General features: G+C 39.0%; 1 protein-coding gene across 1 annotated transcript in view; it reads right to left on the bottom strand.

The window, feature by feature from the left end:
• OSBPL8 (oxysterol binding protein-like 8) overlaps positions 1 to 24,407 on the bottom strand; it is a 58,063-nt gene that overhangs the window by 31,291 nt on the left and 2,365 nt on the right. The window contains exons 2-3 of the mRNA XM_008945997.1: positions 20,858 to 20,894; positions 18,104 to 18,241 (exon numbers count right to left, since the gene is read on the bottom strand). Of these exons, the coding sequence (XP_008944245.1) occupies positions 18,104 to 18,241; positions 20,858 to 20,894 (175 nt within the window). The remainder of the gene's footprint in view (positions 1 to 18,103; positions 18,242 to 20,857; positions 20,895 to 24,407) is intronic.

Raw genomic sequence — 24,407 nt, 5'->3', positions numbered from 1 at the left:
GAGCCATGAAAGATTTTTTTCTTAATTCTCAGCAGCAGTGTTGAGCAGTTTGTCTGGTGTAGGATTTTTTTTTAATTTTTTTTTTTTTTTATTAGTATATTTACCCTTCTGGAACTTACAACACCCAGAAACTCTAAGACAGAACTGATTCATCTATCACATAAACATCTTGGGAAGTTTCACCGAGTTACAGAGGAATTAGGTTGGTCTTCAAGTTACATTGAGAAATCGAGATTCCTTTTAGTTTGGTCTGGTAATCAATCTTTCGTGTCTCTTTTTTTGTTTATTACCTTTATCAAAGGTTCTTTTTTTAAGACAAGTTTTTTGGGTTTTTTTTGTTTTTTTTTTAATTATAAAATGAAATACCATTGCATTACAGTATACATTTACACAAAGTAAACCTTGCATGCCTTTTATGGAGCCTTTACATGTCTTTATAGAAGCCCTTGTATGCACAGCTCCTTAAACCCTTCCTTTTGAAATTTTTCCAACACATCGGTGATAGGTTTGTTCAAATAATGAAAATCTATAATGCAGAAGAGTACCCAACCACAGGGAAGAAGCACCTAGACATACAGAAAATTTGTAGTGCTAAGGAAACCAGAAAGATCCAAACAGGCATGTCACAATTGAGAGGCCAGAAGCCACATTTCCCACACAACAACAAATATTAAAGCACATTTTCTACCACACCAGTCATCAGGTGCTGAAACAAACAAAGGTTGCTTCAAGCCTTAGAGGGCAGATCTGCCTTAGTTCACCAAGAAGGTGCTAGATTCAATGTCAGTCTTAGACAGTCAATCATGCACCAGAACCACAGTGATGAGGTTTTCTCTTTACTCCCACACCCAAAAGAAACCCCTCATTAGGAACCATGTTCCACCAAAAAGGTAATACAGGCATTTCCTAATGGCTTTCTTGGGTTTATTTATTTATAGGCACATACAGCAGACCTAGTGATGGGAATCAATGAGGAAGTGCTAAATCAGGATTCCTTACAGAAGAGAAGCTATAATTCACAGCTTGCTTTCTAAAACACAACAGTTCTAAGTGTTTTACACATCCTTTTCTAACAACATATGTTTTCATTTCCATAATCAAGCTTTTCATTGGCATCACCAAGCAGAAATGAAAACAGAAAAAACTCCCCTGTCCCAGAGAATCAAAAACAAAGACCAAACTTCAGTGGCATTTTCATGAATTTCACCTCCTTCCTTCCACCGTCTCCAGCCTGAGAGGTGTGCACACTTGCTCGTTCATAGACACCCCACCACACTCACTGCTCCCTTCCTTACTCACACACGCAGCAAAGGGCTGTCTGAGGGGGCTGAGAGCAAACTCAAGTGAGGGTCCTGCGTGTCCTGGAACACCCTGAACTGCTCCATCTTGGTCTGTGAGGAAACCCAAAGGACAGCTATGTATGTCACACCATCCTACTTGTAACTTCCCTCCCTACAGAAGGGAGCAGCTCACTCAGAACACAGACAAAAGGCTCTTCTCCATCATGTGCTAAAAGGTATGTTACAAAACTGAATAACAATTCAGGTGCTGATCCAGACACAGCCTCACCCACTGTAAGGGTGTATTTTTCAGGGAACCTCTATTAAGGTGGAGAGACCTCAATACCATAAGCAGTCTCACTTCTAACTGAAAAGGTTTGATACCAGTACCAGCAGGGAAATTTGCACTGAAATGTCACAAAAAGATGTATATGGGCCCAAGCTGAGGACAACATACACTTTGCTGTGGAAATACCTGGTGAAGGAAACAACAACAGAACAATTACAGAATCACAGAATGTTAGGGGTTGGAAGGGACCTCCAGAGATCATGGAGTCCAACCCCCCTGCCAGAGCAGGACCATCTGGTCTAGGGCAAGCCACACAGGAACGCATCCAGATGGGTCTTAAAAGTCTCCAAGGTAGGAGACTCCACAACCTCCCTGGGGAGCCTGTTCCAGTGCTCTGGAACCCTTACAGTAAAGAAGTTCTTCCTCATATTGAGGTGGAACTTCCTGTGCTCCAGCTTGTGGCCATTGCCCTGTGTCCTGTCGCAGGGCATAAGTGAAAAGAGGTTGCCCCTTCCTTCCTGACACCCAGCCTGCATATATTTATACACATTAATTAGATCCCCCCTAAGTCTTCTCTTCTCCAGACTAAAAAGCCCCAGGTCTCTATTCATAGAATCAACAATAAGAAATACTATTTTCCCCCTTCCTGCTATCAGTTATTAAGAACAAATTTCTCTATGGATGTCTGACAAAGACAACAGCAAATCCAAGAAAGCTGCACCTCTAAATGATGCTTTGTGTTATTGCTCTGCTTGTAGTTTTGTTCACCCCAGAGGTACTGAAAATGGCACCACAAAAAGTCACTGAATCAGTGTCTGGAGCAGAGGTTGCCAGGGTATGAGAGGCATAAGCAGGGCCTAATAAAAAGAAGGTGTTTCGGGTTTTTCAGTGTTTATCAGCAGTGGTTTTTACCACAGTATTTTAGCTTACTCTCTGCTTCCTATCCTATAATTAAATCGGGAACTCTAACTCACATCTCACAATGCAGAAATTCAGATGTGGAAGATGCAGTCCCTTTCTGTAACCTCCTCTAGTAAATCTCTCGAATCTGTGTATCACTTTCTACTTAAAATCCTGAAAGCAGTCTTCAGAATTAGGAGACAGCAAGCTACTGCTATTTGAATCAACCCTCAGAACTGCAGATTGAGCTCCCAGTATTACCTGAAACACTTGCAGATTTGTCCTGGTTTGAGCTAGAACAGAACCAGCTGTTCTAAGATTAAAAATAGCCAAATATTTTAAACACCAACTCCACTACTGTAATTTCTAAAGCAGTTCTGATCATCAGGGATTGTGTTCAGAGAAACACTATGTCTTTCTTTACAGACTTTCTCTCAGTGTCACCTTCCTTGTCCTCCCACCACGGGCCCCATGGACTCTGAAAGCTGAGCCAAACCACAGTGCAGGCAGCCACCGCTCATGGTATGATCTGAGCAGCCACGGGAATCTGTCCTTTAGCATGTTCCTACTTGGAGCACTGGGCATGACCTTCCAAAACCTGCATGCTGAAATCTGCATGAAAACTTATGAACTTTCAGACAGGTGCAAGAGCCTGACAGCCGCATGCAACTGGAACAACCAGAACTCTATACATGCAAAATGCCAATGAAACAAAATCAAGCAGCACTTCTTTAGAGACAGAGCTGGAATACACAGTCCATACCAAATGAAAAAAATCCTGCAAAACACCATCTTTGATAAAAAATGAGGAGCATATACAGTGTAATATTAGCATCAAAGAATCTTTAGGATAAAATCTGCAGTAGGGTACATTTTAAAACAAAACTGTTTCAGTCTTGAAACAGAAAACAGGTATCATTCTTTAAAATCACACCCACAGTTTGTTCCTTCAATTAATCTTGACGGAAGGGAAAAACCAAAACCAACCACATAATATCTCCACCATCTCAAATACTGCCTTTGTACCTCTTAACAAATACCATCTGCAATTAGGATACCTGAGAAAAATGTCAGAAAAAACATGTTACTTTTTTTAATGTGAAATGTATTTTATCCAAAAAGAAATAATTACTATCCATTGGAGAGTTTCCTTCACCAAACAGAAGAACCAGTGAAAAATCAACACAATGCATGAAAAGATCACAAAGAGCAATCCACGCAACAGTATCACTGACTTCAAATGAAAGGCAAAGACCAGCCGGATTTGATTACTAGTGTGCATGTACGGTTGTGAAGGAGGAATAGTTGAGCTGAAAAACTATAGGCTTCTGGAAGAACTATGAGCTATATTTGGTGTGAGATATCAATACTGGTGTGTTACATGATAAACATGGCTGAAGAAAAAAGGAAAAAAAAAAATCTTTTAAAACAACTGACCACAGGAGTCAATCTTTAACTGACTGATTTTTTAAAGACTTGCTGACAACCTCTTTTAAGAATACAATCCCATGCTAACTAATTCAGATTGCTCCATGGATTTTGAAACTGAAGTAATCAGAAAAGCAAAGTCCTTTTATGGATTTTCTCAGGTTTCAAAAGAGAAAATTTTTAGTTATATGTTTACACTTGATTTTTCTTTTGTTAAAAACTATTTTCCATTTGTTTTTCATTTTAAGAAGTCATTCATTTTCCACTTACGGACAGTGATCAGCTTTAATGTAGAACTTTATACAGGAAGGAAGGAAATAGGGAATGAATCCCTTTTTGTTTTAGTAATTACGAGACTACATGCATTTATTTTAAAGGAAAGGAGGATCTGTCTAGCTGCCAACTCCACACTTGCAAGCTTTGAGATCTTGATTTCCTGAGCAGCTTGAATAAAACTCAGTGTTAGATTCTTGGTAGAAGGCTAATAATTCCCTGAAGGAGAGTGGCAGGAAATGTAAGGTAAAACATGAAGTTTAATAGAATGTGCTGTCCCAAGTAGCTTCCTCCACCTGCCTAAGGCAGAACATGATGCTCCAGTGATTCTGCAAGCCAGCATCGGCCAGCGATGCAGAGAGCTCCCTAATCGCCAGCCTGCAACCTTCTCTACGCTCTGCACCCCAAGTCTTTTCCATGGCTTCAGAGCCAGGGCTTACAAATTCAGTGAGCCATTCTGCAGAAGGCATACAATAAAAAGAGAAAACTACTGTACTTTCCTGTCTCCCCCATCCCTGCCCCAGCAGCCTGGTCCCATGGGACTACACAACACAGCGCGTATCTGGGCATGCACGGAACAAACCACACCTACAGAGTAATTCTGGCAAGAATGTGCAATTTCTACAATGTCCTCTTTCAGAAAGAGGTGACCTTGTAACACAATTTCAAGCACTGAAATTTCCTGAAGTGAACTGCTGAAAATCAGGTAGCTATATCAGAAGTGCACATTATGGATGATGAAACTCTAGAAATTCATTTTGATATTCCAGTACTTATTTTCAAGAGACAACAATTCTGGGTAAAAGAAGATACAAGCCCTTTCTGGTGTTAAATGTCTTAAAAATCTTACCCTACAGAATTTAGCAAGGCTACATTTTTAGCCTTAACTTATTCTATCTTGTCATTTTATGTCAAGCCACTGATGACAAGCATTCAGATTCTTCATTAGTTATAGCCAAATTAAAACCTTCTGCTTGTACCTCACTATTTTAAGGCAAGCCCATTGTGTGCAGGGGGATTGGAAAGTACAAGGGAGAAAAGCATTTATAAACCAACATCACAGAACTTCAGTGATAAAAGCCCAAACAACCAAAACAAATATTACAGTCCAAATACACAAACACCTTTCAAATAGAAATTTTACTGTGGTTTAAGCTAACTTGCTTGCTTGCCTATCTGCAAGTCTCACCACTACAAAGCAGTTACCTAAATCCTTACAAGCAATATTCTGTATTTCTACCAACATCTCATTACATTATTTTAATTCAAGCTGAAAACTTCTGGTGTGGAAACTATAGTCTCTTCTGCACATTTTAAGAGATGCAAGATCAAAACAAACCTGGTAAAGCAGGAGTGAGTTCATTATATCCTCCAAATGAAGCATTCCGGACAAGCTTTCGGCCATCAGCTCTCGGAGAAAACACAGATGAAATCCCAGCACATGAAGAAAACCTACGTCGCACTGGCCCCTCTTCCTTCATGAGTGAAGGTGTTTGTGTAAGGATTATGTTCTCTGTGAAAGCTGGTTAGCATTAGCAGCTTGGAACAAGAGTGTTGCAGTAACAGCCTTTTACCTCACATTCTGATGAGTAAGATACAAAAAAAAAAAAAAAAAAAAAAAGAAACAAACGAAGGGCACACATGAAAAATGCAGTGAAGAGACAGAAGCTGCCAAATCAGCAGCAAGCCAAGCAAGGCTACACTCCTCTCATCAAATCCATTAGGATGCTTAAAGCATTAGGATGCTTGAAGCTTTGCTTCAGCTCCTCTTCACCACAAATACGCTGCGCCTCGTCCTTTTACGGCTCGGGCTCAGTCTCACTCATCTCTGCTTTCTAAGCACACAAAAATGGAGATTATTTGGGTTTAAGGAATCCTTAAATCAATTATTTTTCCTGTTAGTCTTTCAAGTCCCAAATTTTATTGCACAACTTTTGAGCTATGTGGCTTTGCTATTTGATATTGCAGTATACCACAAGAATTTGAAAAGGGAGCCAAGGTTTTGTGTTACACATCCATGTTGAACCTTCCTGTTCAGGCACCTGCATAGCTAGTTTTCATCAGCTGATTGCCATGGCTTCTACATCTTCATTTCTTATTTTTATTTAATAGGTGAGGTGATAGCTTCTACTACCCTGAAACTCTGCCATATTTACATGTACAAGCCAACCTGACTCCTGGAAGAGTTGCATAACAGAAGCCCCACCAAAAAGTTGTTTTATTATTAATGCCTCACATATTTTATGCAATGAATAAAACACTTAAATGAACCAACTTATATTTTAAACATAAAAAATCCCAGTAAACTGTGCTTCAAGACTATAAATCAACTGATCCAAACTGTTCTTGCTGGCTGCTACCAGAATAAAGTCAAATAAGCTTTTCCTAACCTCAAAATGTTTTGGAACCTACTCTGTTTGATGGAAAGCAGAAAAAAAAAAAAAAAAGACATGAAGAATTGGCTTGGAAATAAGAATTTGCAGTCTCCTTTGCACCATACTAGAAATCTCCTCTTCTTACAAAGTGAAACACATCCCACAGATTCAATCAATGGTAGTGTGAATTTGATTAATCGTCAAATAATACTGTTTACTCCACCTCTTATGAAAAGAAGGATACTTACTATTTGAAGCTCAGTAATTTCAGTTCACATTGGCCCAGGGATAATACAGTAGGCTGAAGAATTTTATAATCCCTGTGAAAGGTTTCAACTGTGCTGAGTGTATGTGCATCAGTATCAATAGATACATAAAGCAAGACACATATGGAAAGCACTGAAAATATTTTTTCTTATTATCAAACAGTGGTGTCCATGTTCCTATGAATGATCAGAATTTCTTCATGCCTCTTAACAGGCTCATGTTCCTACACATAACAAGGAAAAAAGATAGAACTGAAAAAGACAAATATGAGCCATCAGTAGAAACTATTATAAGTGATATGTAACTTTCACTTCTTTATACAAGAAGTGAAAAATTCTATTCACTTGAGCACAGGGAAGGGGAGAAACTGGATGAGCATGTCCTGTATTCAGGCCTGCCTCCATTCATCCATTACTGTGTCCCATCCTTTTCTCAGGTGAAGCAGTCTTTTTCTAGATGTCCCAGAAAAAAACAGAAAGTGCAACTGAAAAACTTTAGGAGTGGAATAGAGGGGCAAGCAGGAGGAAATGCAAAGAAGGGAGAACACCACTTTTCAGATGATTTTTTTGTTTGTTTGTTTGTTTGGTTTGTTTTAAATAAACACAGTTCCACATCAATTTCCCAAATTATCTCCCTAACCACAAAGCAAGGCAACTACTTAGGTCCAAGTCTCTTCAAAACAAACATTTGCTTTCTTTTTTTTCCTAATTAAGCCCAAGAGAAAGATACAGTAGAAGAACTCCCTTTACACAGAGAAGGAACTGTATCCTCTCATTACAGACCTATCTTGCCCAGTTAATGGGTCTGTTATCTCATCTTTCAGAGGCAGGGCTGTGACCCTGCCCAGGGACGCTCTGCTGACACTAGTAGCAGGATGTTGCTATGCCCGGTACGAGAAGAGCTGGGTCGCACAGACCCACGGGAGGCTCCACCACCAGCCACCCAAACTGTCATCTGCACCTGCCTCCAGCTGCTGTGCCAGTCAGTTCTGGAGCTGCTACTGAACATGACGCTGCCACCCTACCGGGTTCTTCCGCTACAGTCTTCTCTATCACATTATGTTCAGGTTTCTAAAAAGTGGCTAGACATCCAGGGTTTTCAGGAAACAATGTAACCCTGAAGGTTTCCCCCTCATTCCTCTCTCATGGTCTCTCAGGTCCTTTAACACTGTTCATGCAGCCTAACTATGAATGAGAAAAAAAAAAACCTTTTCTCCTTCTTATGCCCTTTTCTCCCATGTAGAAATGACATTCAAATCTTTAGGTAGATAAAAATAAGAATTTCCATCTGGATAATTTTACCTTCCCCCTATCTGAAGCTATCTCCCAACCTAGGAAGCCATTATCCAGGTATTCCAACTAAGTACCTTCTGCTTTAATTCAGCAGCAATATAGGAGAGGTAGAGTCTATGCCTTATGCCAAAATATGGCTGTCTTACCACTGCAAAGGAGAGGGAAAAAATAAAAAAATAATACTTTAAGCTTCCGCCTTCACATCCCCCTGTGCCCCCCCCTCTTCTCCAGCATCTAATATTTCACTTAAATCTGAAGCAATAAAAGTTAATGACATAGTTTAGTTGTAAAAATTCACTAGTTCTCCAACTTTTCAACAGCTTGTGATTTATTATGGCTTCTAATACTTGCATACACATGCTCATTTGCTTCAATTAATTCAAAGCTCAATATGTTGCTGGAGAGATGGCGGACAAGCAAAAGGCTGTTGGATCAAAAGGAATCTCTAACATTTAACAAAATGGGACATTCTTCTCCATGGTGTGATTCCAAGCTAAAGTTTATTTTAACTCTTGAGCATCAGCCTGTGATATTAAACGAGTTTCTGCTCCCCATACACTCAGCACCCAAAGTTCTTGGAAACCCTTTTAATTCCTTGCAATAAATTGATTCACAGAAGTGCTTTTAAGCAGATGGAAGTACTTTTATGTGCATGTTCTGTACATGACAATGGAAAAGGGCACTTCAGTAGCCACCACATATAAGAAAAAAAAAAAAAGATCATCCTTTTTCATCTCTCACCTTCCCCCACCACCCGAAAAAAAAATTTCAGCTGGAACAGGTCAATCTGGTGATACAATCAGAATTAATATCACTCATTAGGCAATTTTGGACTAACAACACAGGAAACCTTCTAACCTTTTGATATTAGTTCCCAGTACCTTAATAATTGATAGAAAATGCACTAACATAGACAGCCTCAAACTTCAGGTGGTTTCAAAATACTCATAAACAGACCTACAGCCAAGTCCAATGGCAGAAGTCAGACATAGCTGAAAGGCCTGCACAAACAGGAAAGCACCCGAACTCTAGCCTAAATGTATCAGGTGTGTGACTCTGTATTAGTGCATTAAAAAACAAGATTCCTCATAACAGAAGTGAAGTACCTCATGAAAGCAGGCACTAGATTAAATATGCCACTGAAAGGCAGGAAAGGTCTCCTGGTTTCCCTGTTTTAAACAATCATAAATCAGTATGAGGACACAAAAAAAAAAAAAAAAAACCACGACCAAAAAATTTAGTTCATCTACCCCGGGGGTGGTGGGATGTGTGTGGGGAAAATTCCATTCTTAGTCAATCTGTTAAATATCTCTTAAAAGGAGGAAAATTAATCCACTGTATTCATCTTTTCTGAAGGACAGAACGCATTTCTCATATAAGCTACTCAATCAGGGCTTCTTCAGTGTAAATACTGTCTGAAAAAAACATAATCCCACACATAAGACACTCTTCCATGATATTGCCTGGGGCAAAACAAATCCAAAAAAGAAGACGCCTGCAACTCCAACAGCACATAAAAACTTCTGACAAAGCCTGGTTTTAGTTTTAAAACATTTCTCCAGCTGAGAAATATTTACAGCTGAAAAAAAAGGCCTCACTGAACTGTACAGGTATGAACTCCAAGCATGGAAACTGAACTCAGATCAAATATATTCTGAACTATCCAACTGAGGAATTTTAATATAGTAATCCTTTTTACATAGATTTTTTAGAAGTTTAAAATAATGAACATATTATACAAACCGATACTGATGTAATAATACAGCTAAGAGTATAACTAATGATACAAAGTAAAAAAAATACTCCTTTTCCCTTAGAGGTATACAAGGAAAACCCAAAACCTTAAAACCAAACTCTGTGAAAACTAAGTGGAAAAGGAGAAGGAAGAAGTTTTTCAGACCTGTCCTTCAAGTATGACAATGTGCCCTGGCATCTCAACAACATTAAGTTTTCCAATAGAATTCTCCCTCCCCTCCCCTGAGTCCAACAAAAGGAAAGTCATGAAGAATCCTCTATGTACAGTGTACACACACTCTTTGCAGCATGCAGAAAATAGAAAAGGGAAACTCAAGGCTATCATACCTCTAAATGGGTTTTATCCAACACCTGATTTCTGCACATGGACTTTAACTGAAAGTGTTATTGCCCTATTTAACAAAAAGGGTTATAAATATATACTTGCCTTCAGACACCAATATTTGATTCAGATGAAAGATATCTGAACCACAAAGCTACAAGTTGAGTTGCTAGTTTACAACAGCAAGTTTCTTTCACCAAATATTCTTCTGTTCTCTGGTATTCCCTAGTCAGGTGCAGTTTAGCCGAGGAATAATCCCAGAGGCACGACTGAGAGTGGTTATGAATGAACACCACGGCTCCCAGTGCCCTGTCCGAAACTGCACTTGGCTGCACCTCCTCGCTTGCTAACGCTCGTCTTCAGCTCCTCCCACCCAAAGTAAATAGGTTTGCTCACTGCTCAGGTTTCAGCAGTTTTCATCTCAGCCCTTACCAAATTCTCAAGGTCGCAGTTTAGGTTCAAGTAGGCCGGCTCTTCAGAGATTGTCATGGAGAAAGTGGACTTGCTCAAGAAGTTTCACAGTAATCAGCCCTGCTCTGCCTTTCGAAGCCAGTACCACACTTTCGTTAAGCTGTAACCCACACAGAGAAGAGTACATGCAATTTACCCAGGCCACAAATACTGGGTGGAATAGCATTGCAGAAATGACAAGTTTTAATAAACACACAATGACTTGCAGAGAGGAATATGCCAGAGTATGCATTACAGTAAGAAAGCAGAAAGTCAGCATACCAGATTCAGAAGACTCAACCACACACAGCAGAACTTAGAACATTTCAAAAGAATTTCAATCTGGTAAAACAAGCTAAAACCAGATTATTTAGGGGTCAAACTCCTTTCTTGATTACCGCGGCTCGAACCTCACTCACATCCCATCTGCGACAAGCATCACTAAAGTTATCCCAAATAAGTCGTACAGTTTTGCAGAACTGGAGCTTCACCCCCATGACTAAAGGTCATAAAGCTCTGAAGCGACCACCACTCCCTGCAATCAGATCCCTGCAGCAGCACAACAGGTATTCATCCAGAAATACCCAAAAGAGCCACCAGTCCACAGGGCTGCTCTGCACTGCCGAGTACAAAATAATTTCTCATCATCAAAAGACAAGGTAAGATAAAACACCTCACAAGAATACAGCAAGGAGAGGCTACAATTCTCCAAGTGCAAGGGTTGGCAAGGTTTTAGACAGAATTCCCATATGGGAGGAGAAAGCAAAAGTGTTAGCATGCCTAAGACAGACATACTCTGCTTCTGACTTCAGAGGTCTAGTCTGTCTAGATGTAGAGAATGAAGTCAAAGGAAACATGAGAACAAACCCAGAAACTATTATCAAAGATGACATGCCACCCAGCTACTCAGGATACAGCTTGATTTGGAACCAGATACATTGGCAAGATACTACCATCTGCAAATCAAATACCATTACTGAAAGGAAATGTTAACACACCAAAAGTGCTAGTTGAAAGAAAAGCAGAAGCTGGAATTTCAGCACTGATCAGTATTCTACAAGTCTCCCCTGTGTTCAATGCACAGCTCCAGTGCAGCATCTCTCCACTATGACTTCAGCTTTGGGCACCCACAGGAACGAACATGCTCTCAGGGCTTCCCAGCAGAAACCTGGCCAAAGCACCAAAGCCAAGTGCCCTCCTCAGTAAGATTTGCTAAGGCATTGGAAAGGGTTCGAGTTCACTGCCACGGGGCTGTACCTTTCCTTCCACTTGAGCACAGTAATCTGTCCCCTCCTGGCAGCTGGCAGGAGGAGATGCGTGCTGTGCCTCCAGAGCTTCTTGCACACTGGCCACCGGCAAGCCAGAAGAGGGATGATTAGAGTCAGGAACTCCAAACATTTCCTACCAAACAAAATGTGGTCAAACAAAATGTGCTGCTGCTGTCAACAGAGCCAAACAGCTGAAACAGATGGTTTTTAAAGGCTGGAAATTGTACAGGTCTACCACAAACTACCTCTCTATATACAGCTAATATTTAATACAATATAGATCATAATATATCTATATTAGCTGCCTTGGATAGCCAGTCATATCCAAGTCTTGTATTTTCATGGTCATTATGGCTCCAAAGTCATCTCATCCCTTTGGCAGGTAGTAAGTGTTCTTTAGGACCTTGTAAACAGCTATTTTTCACTCTCCGCCTTCTCTCATGTGAAAATATCAACGTTTGCATTTTCTTTCTAAATGCAGCATCCTGTGGATTCAATCCCAGCATAACCTCTAGATGTTCACCCTGGAGCAAGCAGCCTTTAGTACCAGCTTACCATAGCCAAAAAATGCCCTTACTCCCTCCCAAAAACACTTTCACCTCCACCTTTCTGTTCATTAAGAACATAATCATTATTGGAAGACCTATAATTCTGCTTCCACTGCCAATCCACCTGCCTGTATCTAAGTCACTTCTGTTTCTCAGTCACATAACACAGAACACATTTTCAGCATATTGCAAGCTGAACTGACAACTACTGTACTGGAAAGAAAGGACAGACCCTGTTTCTTATCTCAGCTCAAGCTCTTTCTGGGCACACAATTGCACTGCTTACCCCTATTTGATAAGCTGACTTTAAAAAAAAAAAAAAAAAGCAAAAAGATAGCAAGACGACATTAATTTAGCTCAAACATGTACATTATTTCTAAATATCTCCTGAGTCTTCATCATCCTAACATGCTTTTCCCCCATACTACTGACATTTTCACCCCATCTGAATCTCACCAATGCTTTGAATAAAGATAGGAAAAATGCTGAGGGCTAATGCAGCCAAGTTCATGAGCCAGGATGTCTGTCTGCACAGGTTATTGCTACCCATATGAAATACAGAAACTAGAACTCCAAAATCTTAATGCATCATCTACCAAGTTGCCAGTCTTAAAGTATCAAGCACAATATTGTCAACACAAGTACCACTGATATTTTCCTGTTTAAGTTTGGAAGATGGTCTTGTTAGTACTACCTGCAAATCAGTCCTTATTGAAATCCACAAAACCAGAAAATTGCAAAGTCCTTCTATAATAAGTATCGTGAATTTTATGTTCTTCATGTGGATTTTCACCTCTTCACACTCTTAAAAGATAAATCCAGATATTATCTCCCAACTAAATAAACATATATGTAAGTTACGAACAAGTGAAAAAAAAAAAGACACCCAAAAAAACCAGAAAAGCACAAAATCTCTTTAAACAAAGCCATAAACAGAAAATATGAATACTGGTGAAAAAGAAAAGTCAGGTATTTTCCAATCTCCTATTACAGAACTTTTAATGTTACTATCTTAAACAGATTTCTGTCTACCACAAGTACTGCTTATTATTTAAGCATTTATGTTGTTTTCATAAATGTTTGAAATGTTTCAACAGTATATTTGTAAGTTAGAAATCACTGAAATCCCTTTCTGAGGAGACTTCTAATTGGTTTTATAAATTTTAAGTGATCATTATTTCTATATTGATCCATTTTATCAAATAAATAAAGCTGTATCCTGATGTATGTCTGAGTTAACAAGATTTACGTGAATCCAATTTACCTGGGCTAATTTGTGTAACAACATAAACAGCTTACATCAGCAAGCAGAGTTCTGCTCTATAGCTTGTGAAAATAGTCCTGGACTCTGTATTTTCCATGTTCATTTCAACTGTATAAAATGGTTTTGTCTATTACTCCTTTTTTGTCACACACATGCAGATTAAAAAAAAAAAAAAATTAAAAACTAAAAAATAAGCTAAAGTTTTGTAACTTGCCCATTAATAGTTAATAACATTTTCAGCTATAGAAAGCAAACAGAGAAAAATAGCTAAATTAACTTCTTTCAGTCTATATGTCAGCTGCTAGAATTGAAAAGTATTTTAGCAGTCCTAACATCTATAACCACTAGCTTACAAAAAAAATGGTCTTGGTGAGTTGACAAGGCACTAGCTCAGCACAGAGTCTAAAAACATGCTAGATCCCTAAATTTTGCTAAATCCCACAAAACTAAGCAAGGCTTCACAGAAAAAGCTAACTTCCCAGATTTATTACAGTTTCCAACAAAAGGGCACTGAATTATTTAGGTTCAATTCCAAGTCTGACAATTCTAAATAAAATATTTAACAAAAAAAACAGTATGATCATTTAGCATGTTCAAAGCACAGAGAACTAGGAAGATTTCATTGCCTAGCAGACAAGGCAGAAGAAAATCAACAACAATCTGAACATACAATATACCAGCAGGCAAAATTGCCACACACCACACAGCATTGACAAGATAGAGACAGGACTAACTTGGCCGATGTTATGAAAAGATAGTTAGAGACTTCAAAAATTGGAATTAAAGAGTGTATGTGGGGAAAAAAGGAAAGTTTGATCTTGCAAATTCTTGCCAGATCTTAATCACTGTTTGACCTGAGGAGCAACGTAATCCATCTGAGTAAGCTGTTGAGTGAGAGAGTCTAAGAACTGCTTTATTAAACATATACAATGAAAAGTGAGGAAAACCAGTAAAAGTTTTCAAGACCAACTCTACGTGGAGCTGCCCAAGGTCACTTTCACAAGAAGCTCCATAATCAGAAAGCTTTCCTTTGCGTAGTTGAGCTCAGAGCTCCTATGAAAAGTCAGACTGCTGGCTGTCTAGAAGTGAGGGTACCACACAGCATGTGCCAGGCTGTCTAAGTTAGCTTTGTACCTTTATTAAATCCTTTCTTGGATGCAAAGAGCTAGTTTTTAGGTTTATTTTAATGTCTCTTGAACCTCGACACATCTAAGTATTACCAGCTTTTACACTAGATAACATTTGCATCTTGCTGTTCTCCAACTTAAAGTCACTGACGTTTTGAGGCTCAATAAATTTATTTTTAAAATTCCTGAAGATTTGTTTTCTAAAACATTATGCAAATAAGAAGGTGCAACCTCATCCTGCACACATTATGCAGAACAATGACAGTGTTCTGTATACAGATGTTCGCTGAACAATCACTAAACAGAGGCTGCCAGATCAAGCTGTACTCTAAATTCATAAAACAGATCTGTACTGGACTCCAAAAAGACCACCCCAGTCTCTGGCTGAGATGACATACTGAGCTCCATCTCACATGAGTTAAAGGGGCAAGGAAGGAAGAATTCATGTTTTAAACTAAGAAATCAAGTACAGGAAAATAAAAGTTTTCTGAAATCCAGAGGTATGGTCACAAATTAAACCCAGTTATATACACGCATGAGCACTTAATCATGAAGTGCACACCACTTAGGGCTTCACAATGACATGCTGCATGGTTCACCCTTGGTTCCAAATAGAAAGCCAATGGCCCAAACTGATGTTAAATGTTTACCCTTACTCCCTTATATTAAGACTCAAGTTCTCATATGTTTTTAATCACATTCATAATACTTCTACTTAGGAGCTTACTTAGAACATAAGCAGAAGACCCAAATTAGGCTTTTTTCCAGTAGAATTTCCAAGTTATGGGCACTGTGCATGCTTCTCCCTGCGCTGCTACTGGTCGGCCAAAGAATCTGGGACATGCGGTAGCGTTTCCCCTCTGCTCCAAAGACTGCTACTTCACATGTTTCATTTAATTCCAACTCATTTATTTTTAACCACAAGCTCTATACAAGAAAACTGGCTTTGCCATACAGGCTCTTTTATTCATGCAGCAGGATGCATAACTTTGGTAATGGTGGCCAAATAGCATCTGACAATATCCAGCTGTCCAGTGGCAAGAGGCAAGTGCCCATGTCACAGCTCCCCTTTATATACATTTAACTAGTTCTTCCTAAACTGTATCATACATTTTGTGTTTTGATTCTTTTATCCTGTGCCTAGCACACTTCTGAGTTGTTTACATCACCCATCTGCTAAGGATGCATTCAGGTGCCAGTGACTACAAGTATCTCCATTTATTTCATACTAAATACCTTTAAACACTGCATCTAAACATTCCCTCTATTTCTGCATATTCTCATCATACAATACTACAGACATACTGTAAAGGCCTTTATTAATTGGATTTCACCTATAAGTCAGCCTCAAGTACTCCCCCCCCTTTAAACTCTCATCTACTTCCTATTTTTCAGGCTTGCAAGGCCTATCTTTTTCTCTGTGTAATAAACTCACATTTTCACCAGCACTGTAATTTCCCTGCAACAATAAGTACCAGAGAATAACCACCCCATTTGTAAATGTGGGTCAACCACCTACATAAAAATCAAACCTACAACTCCCCAGTTGCAGACAGGCCAGAAAGTAGTAAATTAAAGGTCACTGAAGCCTAATCCTCATCATACCTCTCAAATACTGAAATTGACTGTAAGCCAAATTCACCTGTTCATGCAATTACAGGCTTATTTCCAGTAGTGCTCCTGGAAAAGTAAGTCAGCAATGACTGATGCTAAAAAAGGCACAGACGCTTTTAAACAGCCTAAAATCACTTATATAAGCCCTGAAATAGTCAAGTGAAAAAAAATTGGAAGCGAAGACTTAGTGTCAGCAAGGAGTTTGACATAGCACAATCAAATCTTTTCAGGCCTGTTTTGATGACTTTCCTATGATTGAAAGCCCTTAAAAAAAGTACATCACTTTGCCTTTATAAATTATCAGAATAGCAACATTAAAAGGAAGACTTTGCTGTAATATTCAAATACACTTCTATAACTACAGTATTTGTCTAATAAAGGATACAAAACAGTACATAAGGGAGAATAATCAAAAATTCCTTGAAATGGCATAAAAGCTACAAACAGGCTATATATATATATTCTACAGGAAATTATTCCAGACTAAGCACAATGCAAGCCAGAGAACATCAAGTGCTGTTCCACTGAGTTAACAGCAGCTTTTAGAAAACATATCAGAGCTAGCTGTGGGTAGCATTGAAAATAGTACCTTAATAATTCTTAAAATACACTAAAAGACTATCAGATTCAACATAGTAACAACCATCTCTGGTATCTTTTTTTTTTTTTTTTTTTATCTGAACCATAGTGAAAGCAAAAATGGGAAAATGATTCAGTTACCTGAGAAACCACCTTTATTACTCTGATGGACTAAGATCATTACTTTGACAAAGCAAGCTATGGGAATTAGGGAAGCTCTTACATTGGGAAGTTCCCCTGCCCCCGCCAAAAAAAAAGAACTAACTCAGGAACACTACTCATGGTATGAGCTAAAGGAAATACAGATGACAAAGACAGCTGCTAAAAGTAAGAGAAGAGAGACTATAAGTTAAAAAAGCCTAAAGGTTTCATTAGGTACTCCACACACCATAACAAACATGTTTAATGACAGCCCAGACAGCAAGACAACACAAGCAGTTTTAAATGAAAATAAGCACAAAGAGAGCAACTAGTGCTTGGCTTTTGGTTTTGTTTTTTAAACAATCAAAATCTCAAGTCCACTGACAAGTTTCACTTTGCATCCAATCAGTTCACATAGATTCACTGAGTTTGTTTTCAACAGATTTAGCAACACAGATGGACTGAAAGCTCACACAAAGTAGCACTGAGACTCTTTTCCCCTCCATTTCCTAAAGAGAGGGATCATTCAGTAGAAGTAATTGTTAAAAGACCTATACAAAGGTTCCAGGCTTAGTGGGTGTTATCACAACCCTTCTATGCAAGACATAACTTACATACCTCAGACACTAATGTCACCATGGCGAGTTACAGGATTACACACAGATAATGATTTATCATCACATGGACTCTTCTCCCACAGATCATAGCATGCTTTAATAAACTAGTGCACCACTAGGGGACCTACTTTTTTTTTTTTTCTGTTTCAGATTAACACACAGGAATACCAAGAATTACATACAATATTTCAACATGCTGTCTTCCTTACCTCTTTATTGTGAAAGGCAGTGTTTCTGAATGAACATTTGGAACAGATAATTAATGTAACCATTTAAGTTCTTTCAAACCTCTGTAAAAAATAGCTTTGTCTTACCATGGCTGTGGGCAGTTCCTGGGCTGAGAGATGGTTGGAGTAACTCTTTGGTTGGAGTAAAATAGGCTTCCTTCCCCTGACGCTGGCTCATTTTTCCTGGAGTTAAAAGCTGTGATTCATCACTGTTTGTTACCACTGCTGAAATACAAAATGGATGCTCACTCAATGATGTTATGTGCTCATACGTAGACGTCTATTAACAGTTTCACTGCTATTTATGAAACTGGTATTTAAATGCTGTCACAGAAAATTTTTCACTTCAAAAAAAATGAGGATTTCAAGCCAGAGATTTGCTTTGGAGGGGATGGCAGAAAGAAGCTGACAAGACTGATCTAAGACATGAAGCAGAAGATAAATACAAAAACTAGGAGAAGGTAGGAAAGACTGCTACTGAATACAGATATAGCACTGAGCTGTTACCTAACTTCTGAAATCCCGCTTTCTTTACCACTTTTGTCACAGGCTTTGGTTTAACTAGCCACAACACACACAACCCAGGAAACGGCTTGCCAAATCAAGCTGTGCCAACATCCCAGAAAGCTAAGATGAACATGTGTGCACTGCATAGGAAACCAGCCTTATTAATAAAGATCATATATAGAATCGGTCAAGGCAAAGGCTTAAAGCAGAAGAGTTACTCTCCTTGAAGGTTATCAGTCTGAAAGACTTGTCTGACATATTCTAGCTATTTATAAGATCACCTGGCCAGCCACTCTGTTTATGGTGTCTGTACATTCTCTTAAGCTGCACACCACAAATCTGTATCTTTCTTCATAGTGGAAGAATGGCTGACTCAGTAACACCTGTCCTGTGGAAGTAGATATACTGACAAAAAGAGATCAGAATAGGAAACAAGAGATGCTTACTAAGGAGCCCGACTAAAATATTGGAGCTTAAAACACCACTCATTTTAAGAGTTCCCAAGCTTTCCTGAAATAGTTTTAAAAGTTAAGCAAAAGATCTAGTCAAAACAAACAAGTTCCACATTCTGAATGGACTCTGCAAAGTACAGAGGCATTCTTAGCTTTAGCACTGCTACTATTACAGTAATAGAAACTTTTTTTTTTTTTTAATGTTCCTGGGAACACCTCATCTATGGAAATATAGAGAAGGCTGGAAAACCACTCCTATGAAGAAAGCCTGAGAGAGCTGGGGCTGTTTAGCCTGGAGAAAAGAAGGCTCTGGGGAGACTTTATTGCAGCCTTTCAATATATAAAGGGGGTTTATAAAGAAAGAGGGGGAAATAGTTTTTACCAAGGCCTGCAGTGACAGGACAAGGGGCAACGGTTTTAAACTGAAAGATTATATTTAGATTGAATGTACAAAAGGAACCTTTCATGGTGAGGGTGGTTTGAGACACTGGAACAGGTTGCCCAGAGAAGCTGTAGATGCCCCCTCCCTGGAAGTGTTCAAAACCAGACTGGATGGGGTCTTGAGCAAACTGATCTAGTGAAAGGTGTCCCCGCCCCATGGCAGGGGGGTTGGAGCAGTTGAACTTTAAAGGTCCCTTCCAAACTAAGTAATTCTATGACTTTAATTCTTCTTAGGTTTTACAGGCCATCTCTGCAACCTGAAAGACAGATTTGGTAGGCATATGCTCAGCATGGCCAACAAGACATAAAACAGCACTGCCAACCATTCCTTCCACTCAAAGGCCTCAGAGTGGTGATTTATTTTTAGACTTTCACTCAGGCTTCAGAGCACTCATCCAAGAGAAAGATGACCTCTGTTCATCCCTTCTTTACCTGCGTGAGTTTAAACCCGCAGCACCTATCTCCCTGAAGATGAGCAGAGGGTTCTTTTAGAGTTACTTTGAACATCCATTAGTAAATATCCAAGCTTCCTCAACACTCTTTAGAGGACACATTTCAATACCAACAGAACTATTAGAAGTTGATAACACACACTGTGTTCAATTTCCTCACACCGGCCATCAAATCACTAATACATAGTGTGTCACTAAGATTCATGCATCAGAAGAAACACAAATTGGGGTCTTTATAGCCAATTTATTTCATCAGATAAAGCTATGAAAAAAAAGAAATATCTGAAGTGGCAGACTTCCAGTTCTTCTGTTTCTATAATGAGCACATGCAAGTGCCTATAATCTTGAAAATAGCACAAGGACATCAGATACAGGAAGAGTTTTATTATAACTCTATTCTGCATTATTTTTTAATGTCTATAATATGCAATATCATCTAAGACTGTTGCTTCTGCACAGATGTCTTACCAAAAAGAAAGAATTTGCACCTGCACCTTTCCTTCTCCACATATCCAAATTCTCAATCCCTGGCAAAATTATTCACCAATCATATAATCATACAACACCCAGAAGCCAATGGCACTAATAAGACTTTGGCTGTGTGCATGTACATATATACACACAGTGAAGTTTTTCCCTATCACCAGACCACATCTAACCCTTGAGTATTACAGTATATACATCTGTCCATTTCTGAAGATGTAAATTTACTGAAATTAAGTGAAATTAAGTTTTTCCCTAGCCAGGACTGGGAGATGTGAAGGATAAACTTCTCCCACCAAAAAAAAAAAAGTTAATATAGGGAAACATTTAGATGAGTACTATGCCAGGTAAAATACTTTTTCCAAGAATTAATTTTCATTGCATTTCAGCTTCTCAACTACAATACAGAAGAAAAGCCAGTCTTCAGCCCAACAGCCTATGGGCAAATATATATGCTAATTATTATGAACATGTGTAACATAATGTAGGAGAGGGGAGTCACTTACTTGATGGTCCATGAGAGTCTCTGTTATCACCATGATGCTGTGTACACATACAATTGAAGGACGGAGAACAGCAAACAAAAAAATCCAGACCAGGAAGAAGCAAGTGCATAAAGCAGCAGCAGCAGCGGGAAAGAAGGACAATGAAAACAGTGTTAGTTCATAACTAAAATACAACATGCACCTCAATGCCAAAGGCAAGACCTCAAGGGACTTGGCAGTTCAGAGAAGTTGCAGCAACAAAACTGACAAATACACTTATAGAGAAGCCATTATTAGAAGCTATCATCAATTACGGTTAGTGAACAGCAACTGCCCCAGCTGCTAATGCTGAGTGGAACCCCTCCATCAATTTAGTGCTCGTATGACTCCATACAAAATATATTTAAGAAATTTATAGCTGGAGCATTTTCAGAAGAGTAAAGCTCTGAAGAAAGCTGAAAAAACAAAATCTCTTTCCAAAACTGCTCCACTGTCAAACAGGTGTTTTGGAAAGATGAAAGCTTTGTAAATTTCAAGCACTCACTAATGCCAGATCCGAGCCTGACGGCTTTTGCACACAAACTCAGAAGCCACAGACTCGGTTCACCTACAAACACAGGTAACATTTTAAATTTCTTAGGATGAAAGATAAGCAGTGCAGTTTTAAGTTTAAGAGGACATGTTATACCCAAGTATTTCCAAAGAATCAAGCTGTATAAAAAAAATTATCTGTCTCAACGAATGCACCAGACATAGGCACTACAGGAGCGTAATTACATAGCAAGAATCCATATTCTTTTCTGACGTTTGATCTGGAATCTTCTATAAATCGATGCTACCTAAGGCCACAATCATGGCTTAGATCCCACTGTGCTCAGCTGTGTACAGATGAAAGGTAGTAAATCCTTTCAGATGTAGGTGGAACTTACATTTGAAATCCACAAGTAACAGAAAAGGAGGAGAAAACAAGCCACTGAGCAGCACAAATATTTCCTCTTTAAAATAAATTCAAACATGCTGTATCTTCTATATCCCAAACAAAAAACTTCTGCTCCATAAAGAAGAGAAATCCTTGCTCTGCTTTAAAGAGGATCTGATCTTGCCTCTCTGTTATCAGGACTAAGCAGAAGAATATGTAAAAAAACCAAACCAAACCAAACAAAAAAAACACAACACAACAACAACAACAACAACAAAAATTAGCAAGAAGGAATCCTGTCTTACACTCTTGAGCACAAAACACGGATTTTTATTCCTTGCAGCTGCCTAGAGCTGTTAAACAGGCACTGCAACATGCAAATGTAAAAATATTGCAATGAGAATACAGCAATTGCAGCACTCATCATTGGAAAAGTCAAGGAACCCTTCTTTCATAATTTTTTACCTTCTGGAAAAAGACTTGACATAAAAAGAGAAGTTGAAATAAATTAAAAGTGCACTTGGCAAACAACCTCCCATCCCTGTCAGAGACTAAATTTAGGTCAAAGAGTGAAACACTGCTAAGGCAAGCCATGATCTTAACAAACAGGTTTCATGTACTAGTACACAAAACATGCAAGAACTCAATTATTTCCAATGCAAAGCATTTCTTTTTATTGTACAGGTAACTTGTTGCAGACTAGGAAACAATTTATGTTCAGACTGGAACTGTATTACTCTACTCTGTTTTTAGACTCAAGAGAATAGTGACTAGTAAGAGAGCAAGGTAAAGGAGTCTGCAGTAGCTGTACAGAGACCCAGCAAGCTACTAAAGGACTGGGAACGCCATTATTCAGCATTGGCCTGCTTTACTTCACACAAAAAGTTGGAAAGCAAGAGAACTGGAAAAATAAGCTGCTGACAGCCAGGTAGGACGAGAGGATTCCGAGAGCCAAGCAGCAGCTCGCTCAGTGCGTACTTACGCGGGGGGAAGGCGTGACGGAGCGCCGCGGCCGGGCCCCTCTCCCTGCCTGCCTCTCAAGCAGCCTTGACCAAGACACAACGTGACACCACAGAGCAGGGCAGCCCGTCACCCGAGACGATGCAGGGGCTTTTATGTAAATATTTTAGCATTGCATGGTTAATCCTATGAACTGGTACAAACAGCTCCTACGCCAGAGGCTGAAACACAAGCCTGTCTAACTCTGTCCCTGATCTTCTCCAACAGACATTCTGTTTACACACCAAACTGCCCCCGTTGCTGGTCAACCCCCTCTCTTCATTAAAGCTATTTGGGCCCATGTATTTGCCTAAAAACCTGCAGAATGTATTGATGCAAAATGTTAAGATACTGAAATGAGAGTATTTTGGCCAAAAAGACCTCTTCATCTTCCAATAGGCTATTGCATCTCTATCATCTGCAAATCATACCGCTACAGATTGGCGATTCAAACCCTGAGGGGAACAAAAAAGCGACACTAACCACTTCAGTGTTTTGTCTGAAAGTAATGTCCTCAGGTCATTCCTGTCCATCATCCCCCATAATTTTGGTTTTAAATATACAAAAGTAAGAGAAACATACATTTATTTCCAGAGATACAGCTTACTCTTATTTTCATATTTATTTAATTGATGGCTTTGATTATAGAGTAAGTCCTTTGACAAGGAAGGTTCCCAACACTACATGATTGAGTTAGCTTCTGCTGAGGCATGTTTAGTTAAAATGCTACTATCAAAACACACAATACTTAGCACTCCCCCCAGTAAAGTTTTAGATTAAGGCTAAGCAATAAAACCAGCAATATAAACCATCACATGATACAGCAGCCATAATTCTGTTTTCATACAAAAGCAGCTCTGTGCTTCAGAAAAGTACTATTATTAGATATTCGTTACTCAGAAATAAAGCTTATTATAATTGCGACTAAACCTAAAATTAAATCTTCCAACTTGTCATGGAAAACAGAATCCTTTCCCTGTCGAAGATTAGGGTAAAAGCCAAACCACGTCGCACTAGCATGTCTGAATCTCACACTACAAAAGTTAAGTTTGTTAACAAGATTTACAATGTAAACCTATAGCTAAATTCTTAATAGAGTTTAAATGCACATTTTAAAGTCAACTGAAGTGTTTTCACCCTACTGAAGACAGCCTTTTCCTGAAAGCAGCCTCTAATATGTGCAAATCACTAAGATTAATTATGTTACACTTAAATGCAAGGACATTTAAATGCAGAACTCAAACCCAGCTTGCAAAGCTAATCAGTAATAAGGCATCTCTATTCTATTCTTGAAAAGAAAAAAAAGTACTTTTTATGTCTGCTGCTGTATTAAATAGCAAGGGCTGACTGTACCAACTGTATCACAGGCAACATTTTTATAAAATACATGTTTTGGTAGAAATTTGAGCAAACAAAATTTTCTTTTAAACAAATGACTTAAAAAAGAATGCTTTGCACCAAACTTTCCCATGTAATGTTCTGATTTCTGTGTTGGTGAAATGCTGGGGTCTAAACCCCGAGACCCCGAATTAAGGTTGACATATGGGTGATTCCCACAGCCCTTCATAAAGAGGTGTGAGTTTGCCTTATAGCTTCCCCCCAGGGTGCGGCCGGGCCTCCAGGGAGAGCCAGACAGGGAATGAGCCCCAGGGG

The sequence above is a fragment of the Merops nubicus genome, unplaced genomic scaffold (genome assembly GCF_000691845.1).
Source record: "Merops nubicus isolate BGI_N331 unplaced genomic scaffold, ASM69184v1 scaffold12938, whole genome shotgun sequence".
NCBI classification, from domain to species: Eukaryota; Metazoa; Chordata; class Aves; order Coraciiformes; family Meropidae; genus Merops; species Merops nubicus.
Note: the sequence above shows the minus strand (reverse complement) of the source record. Positions and strands in the feature narration are given on the sequence as shown.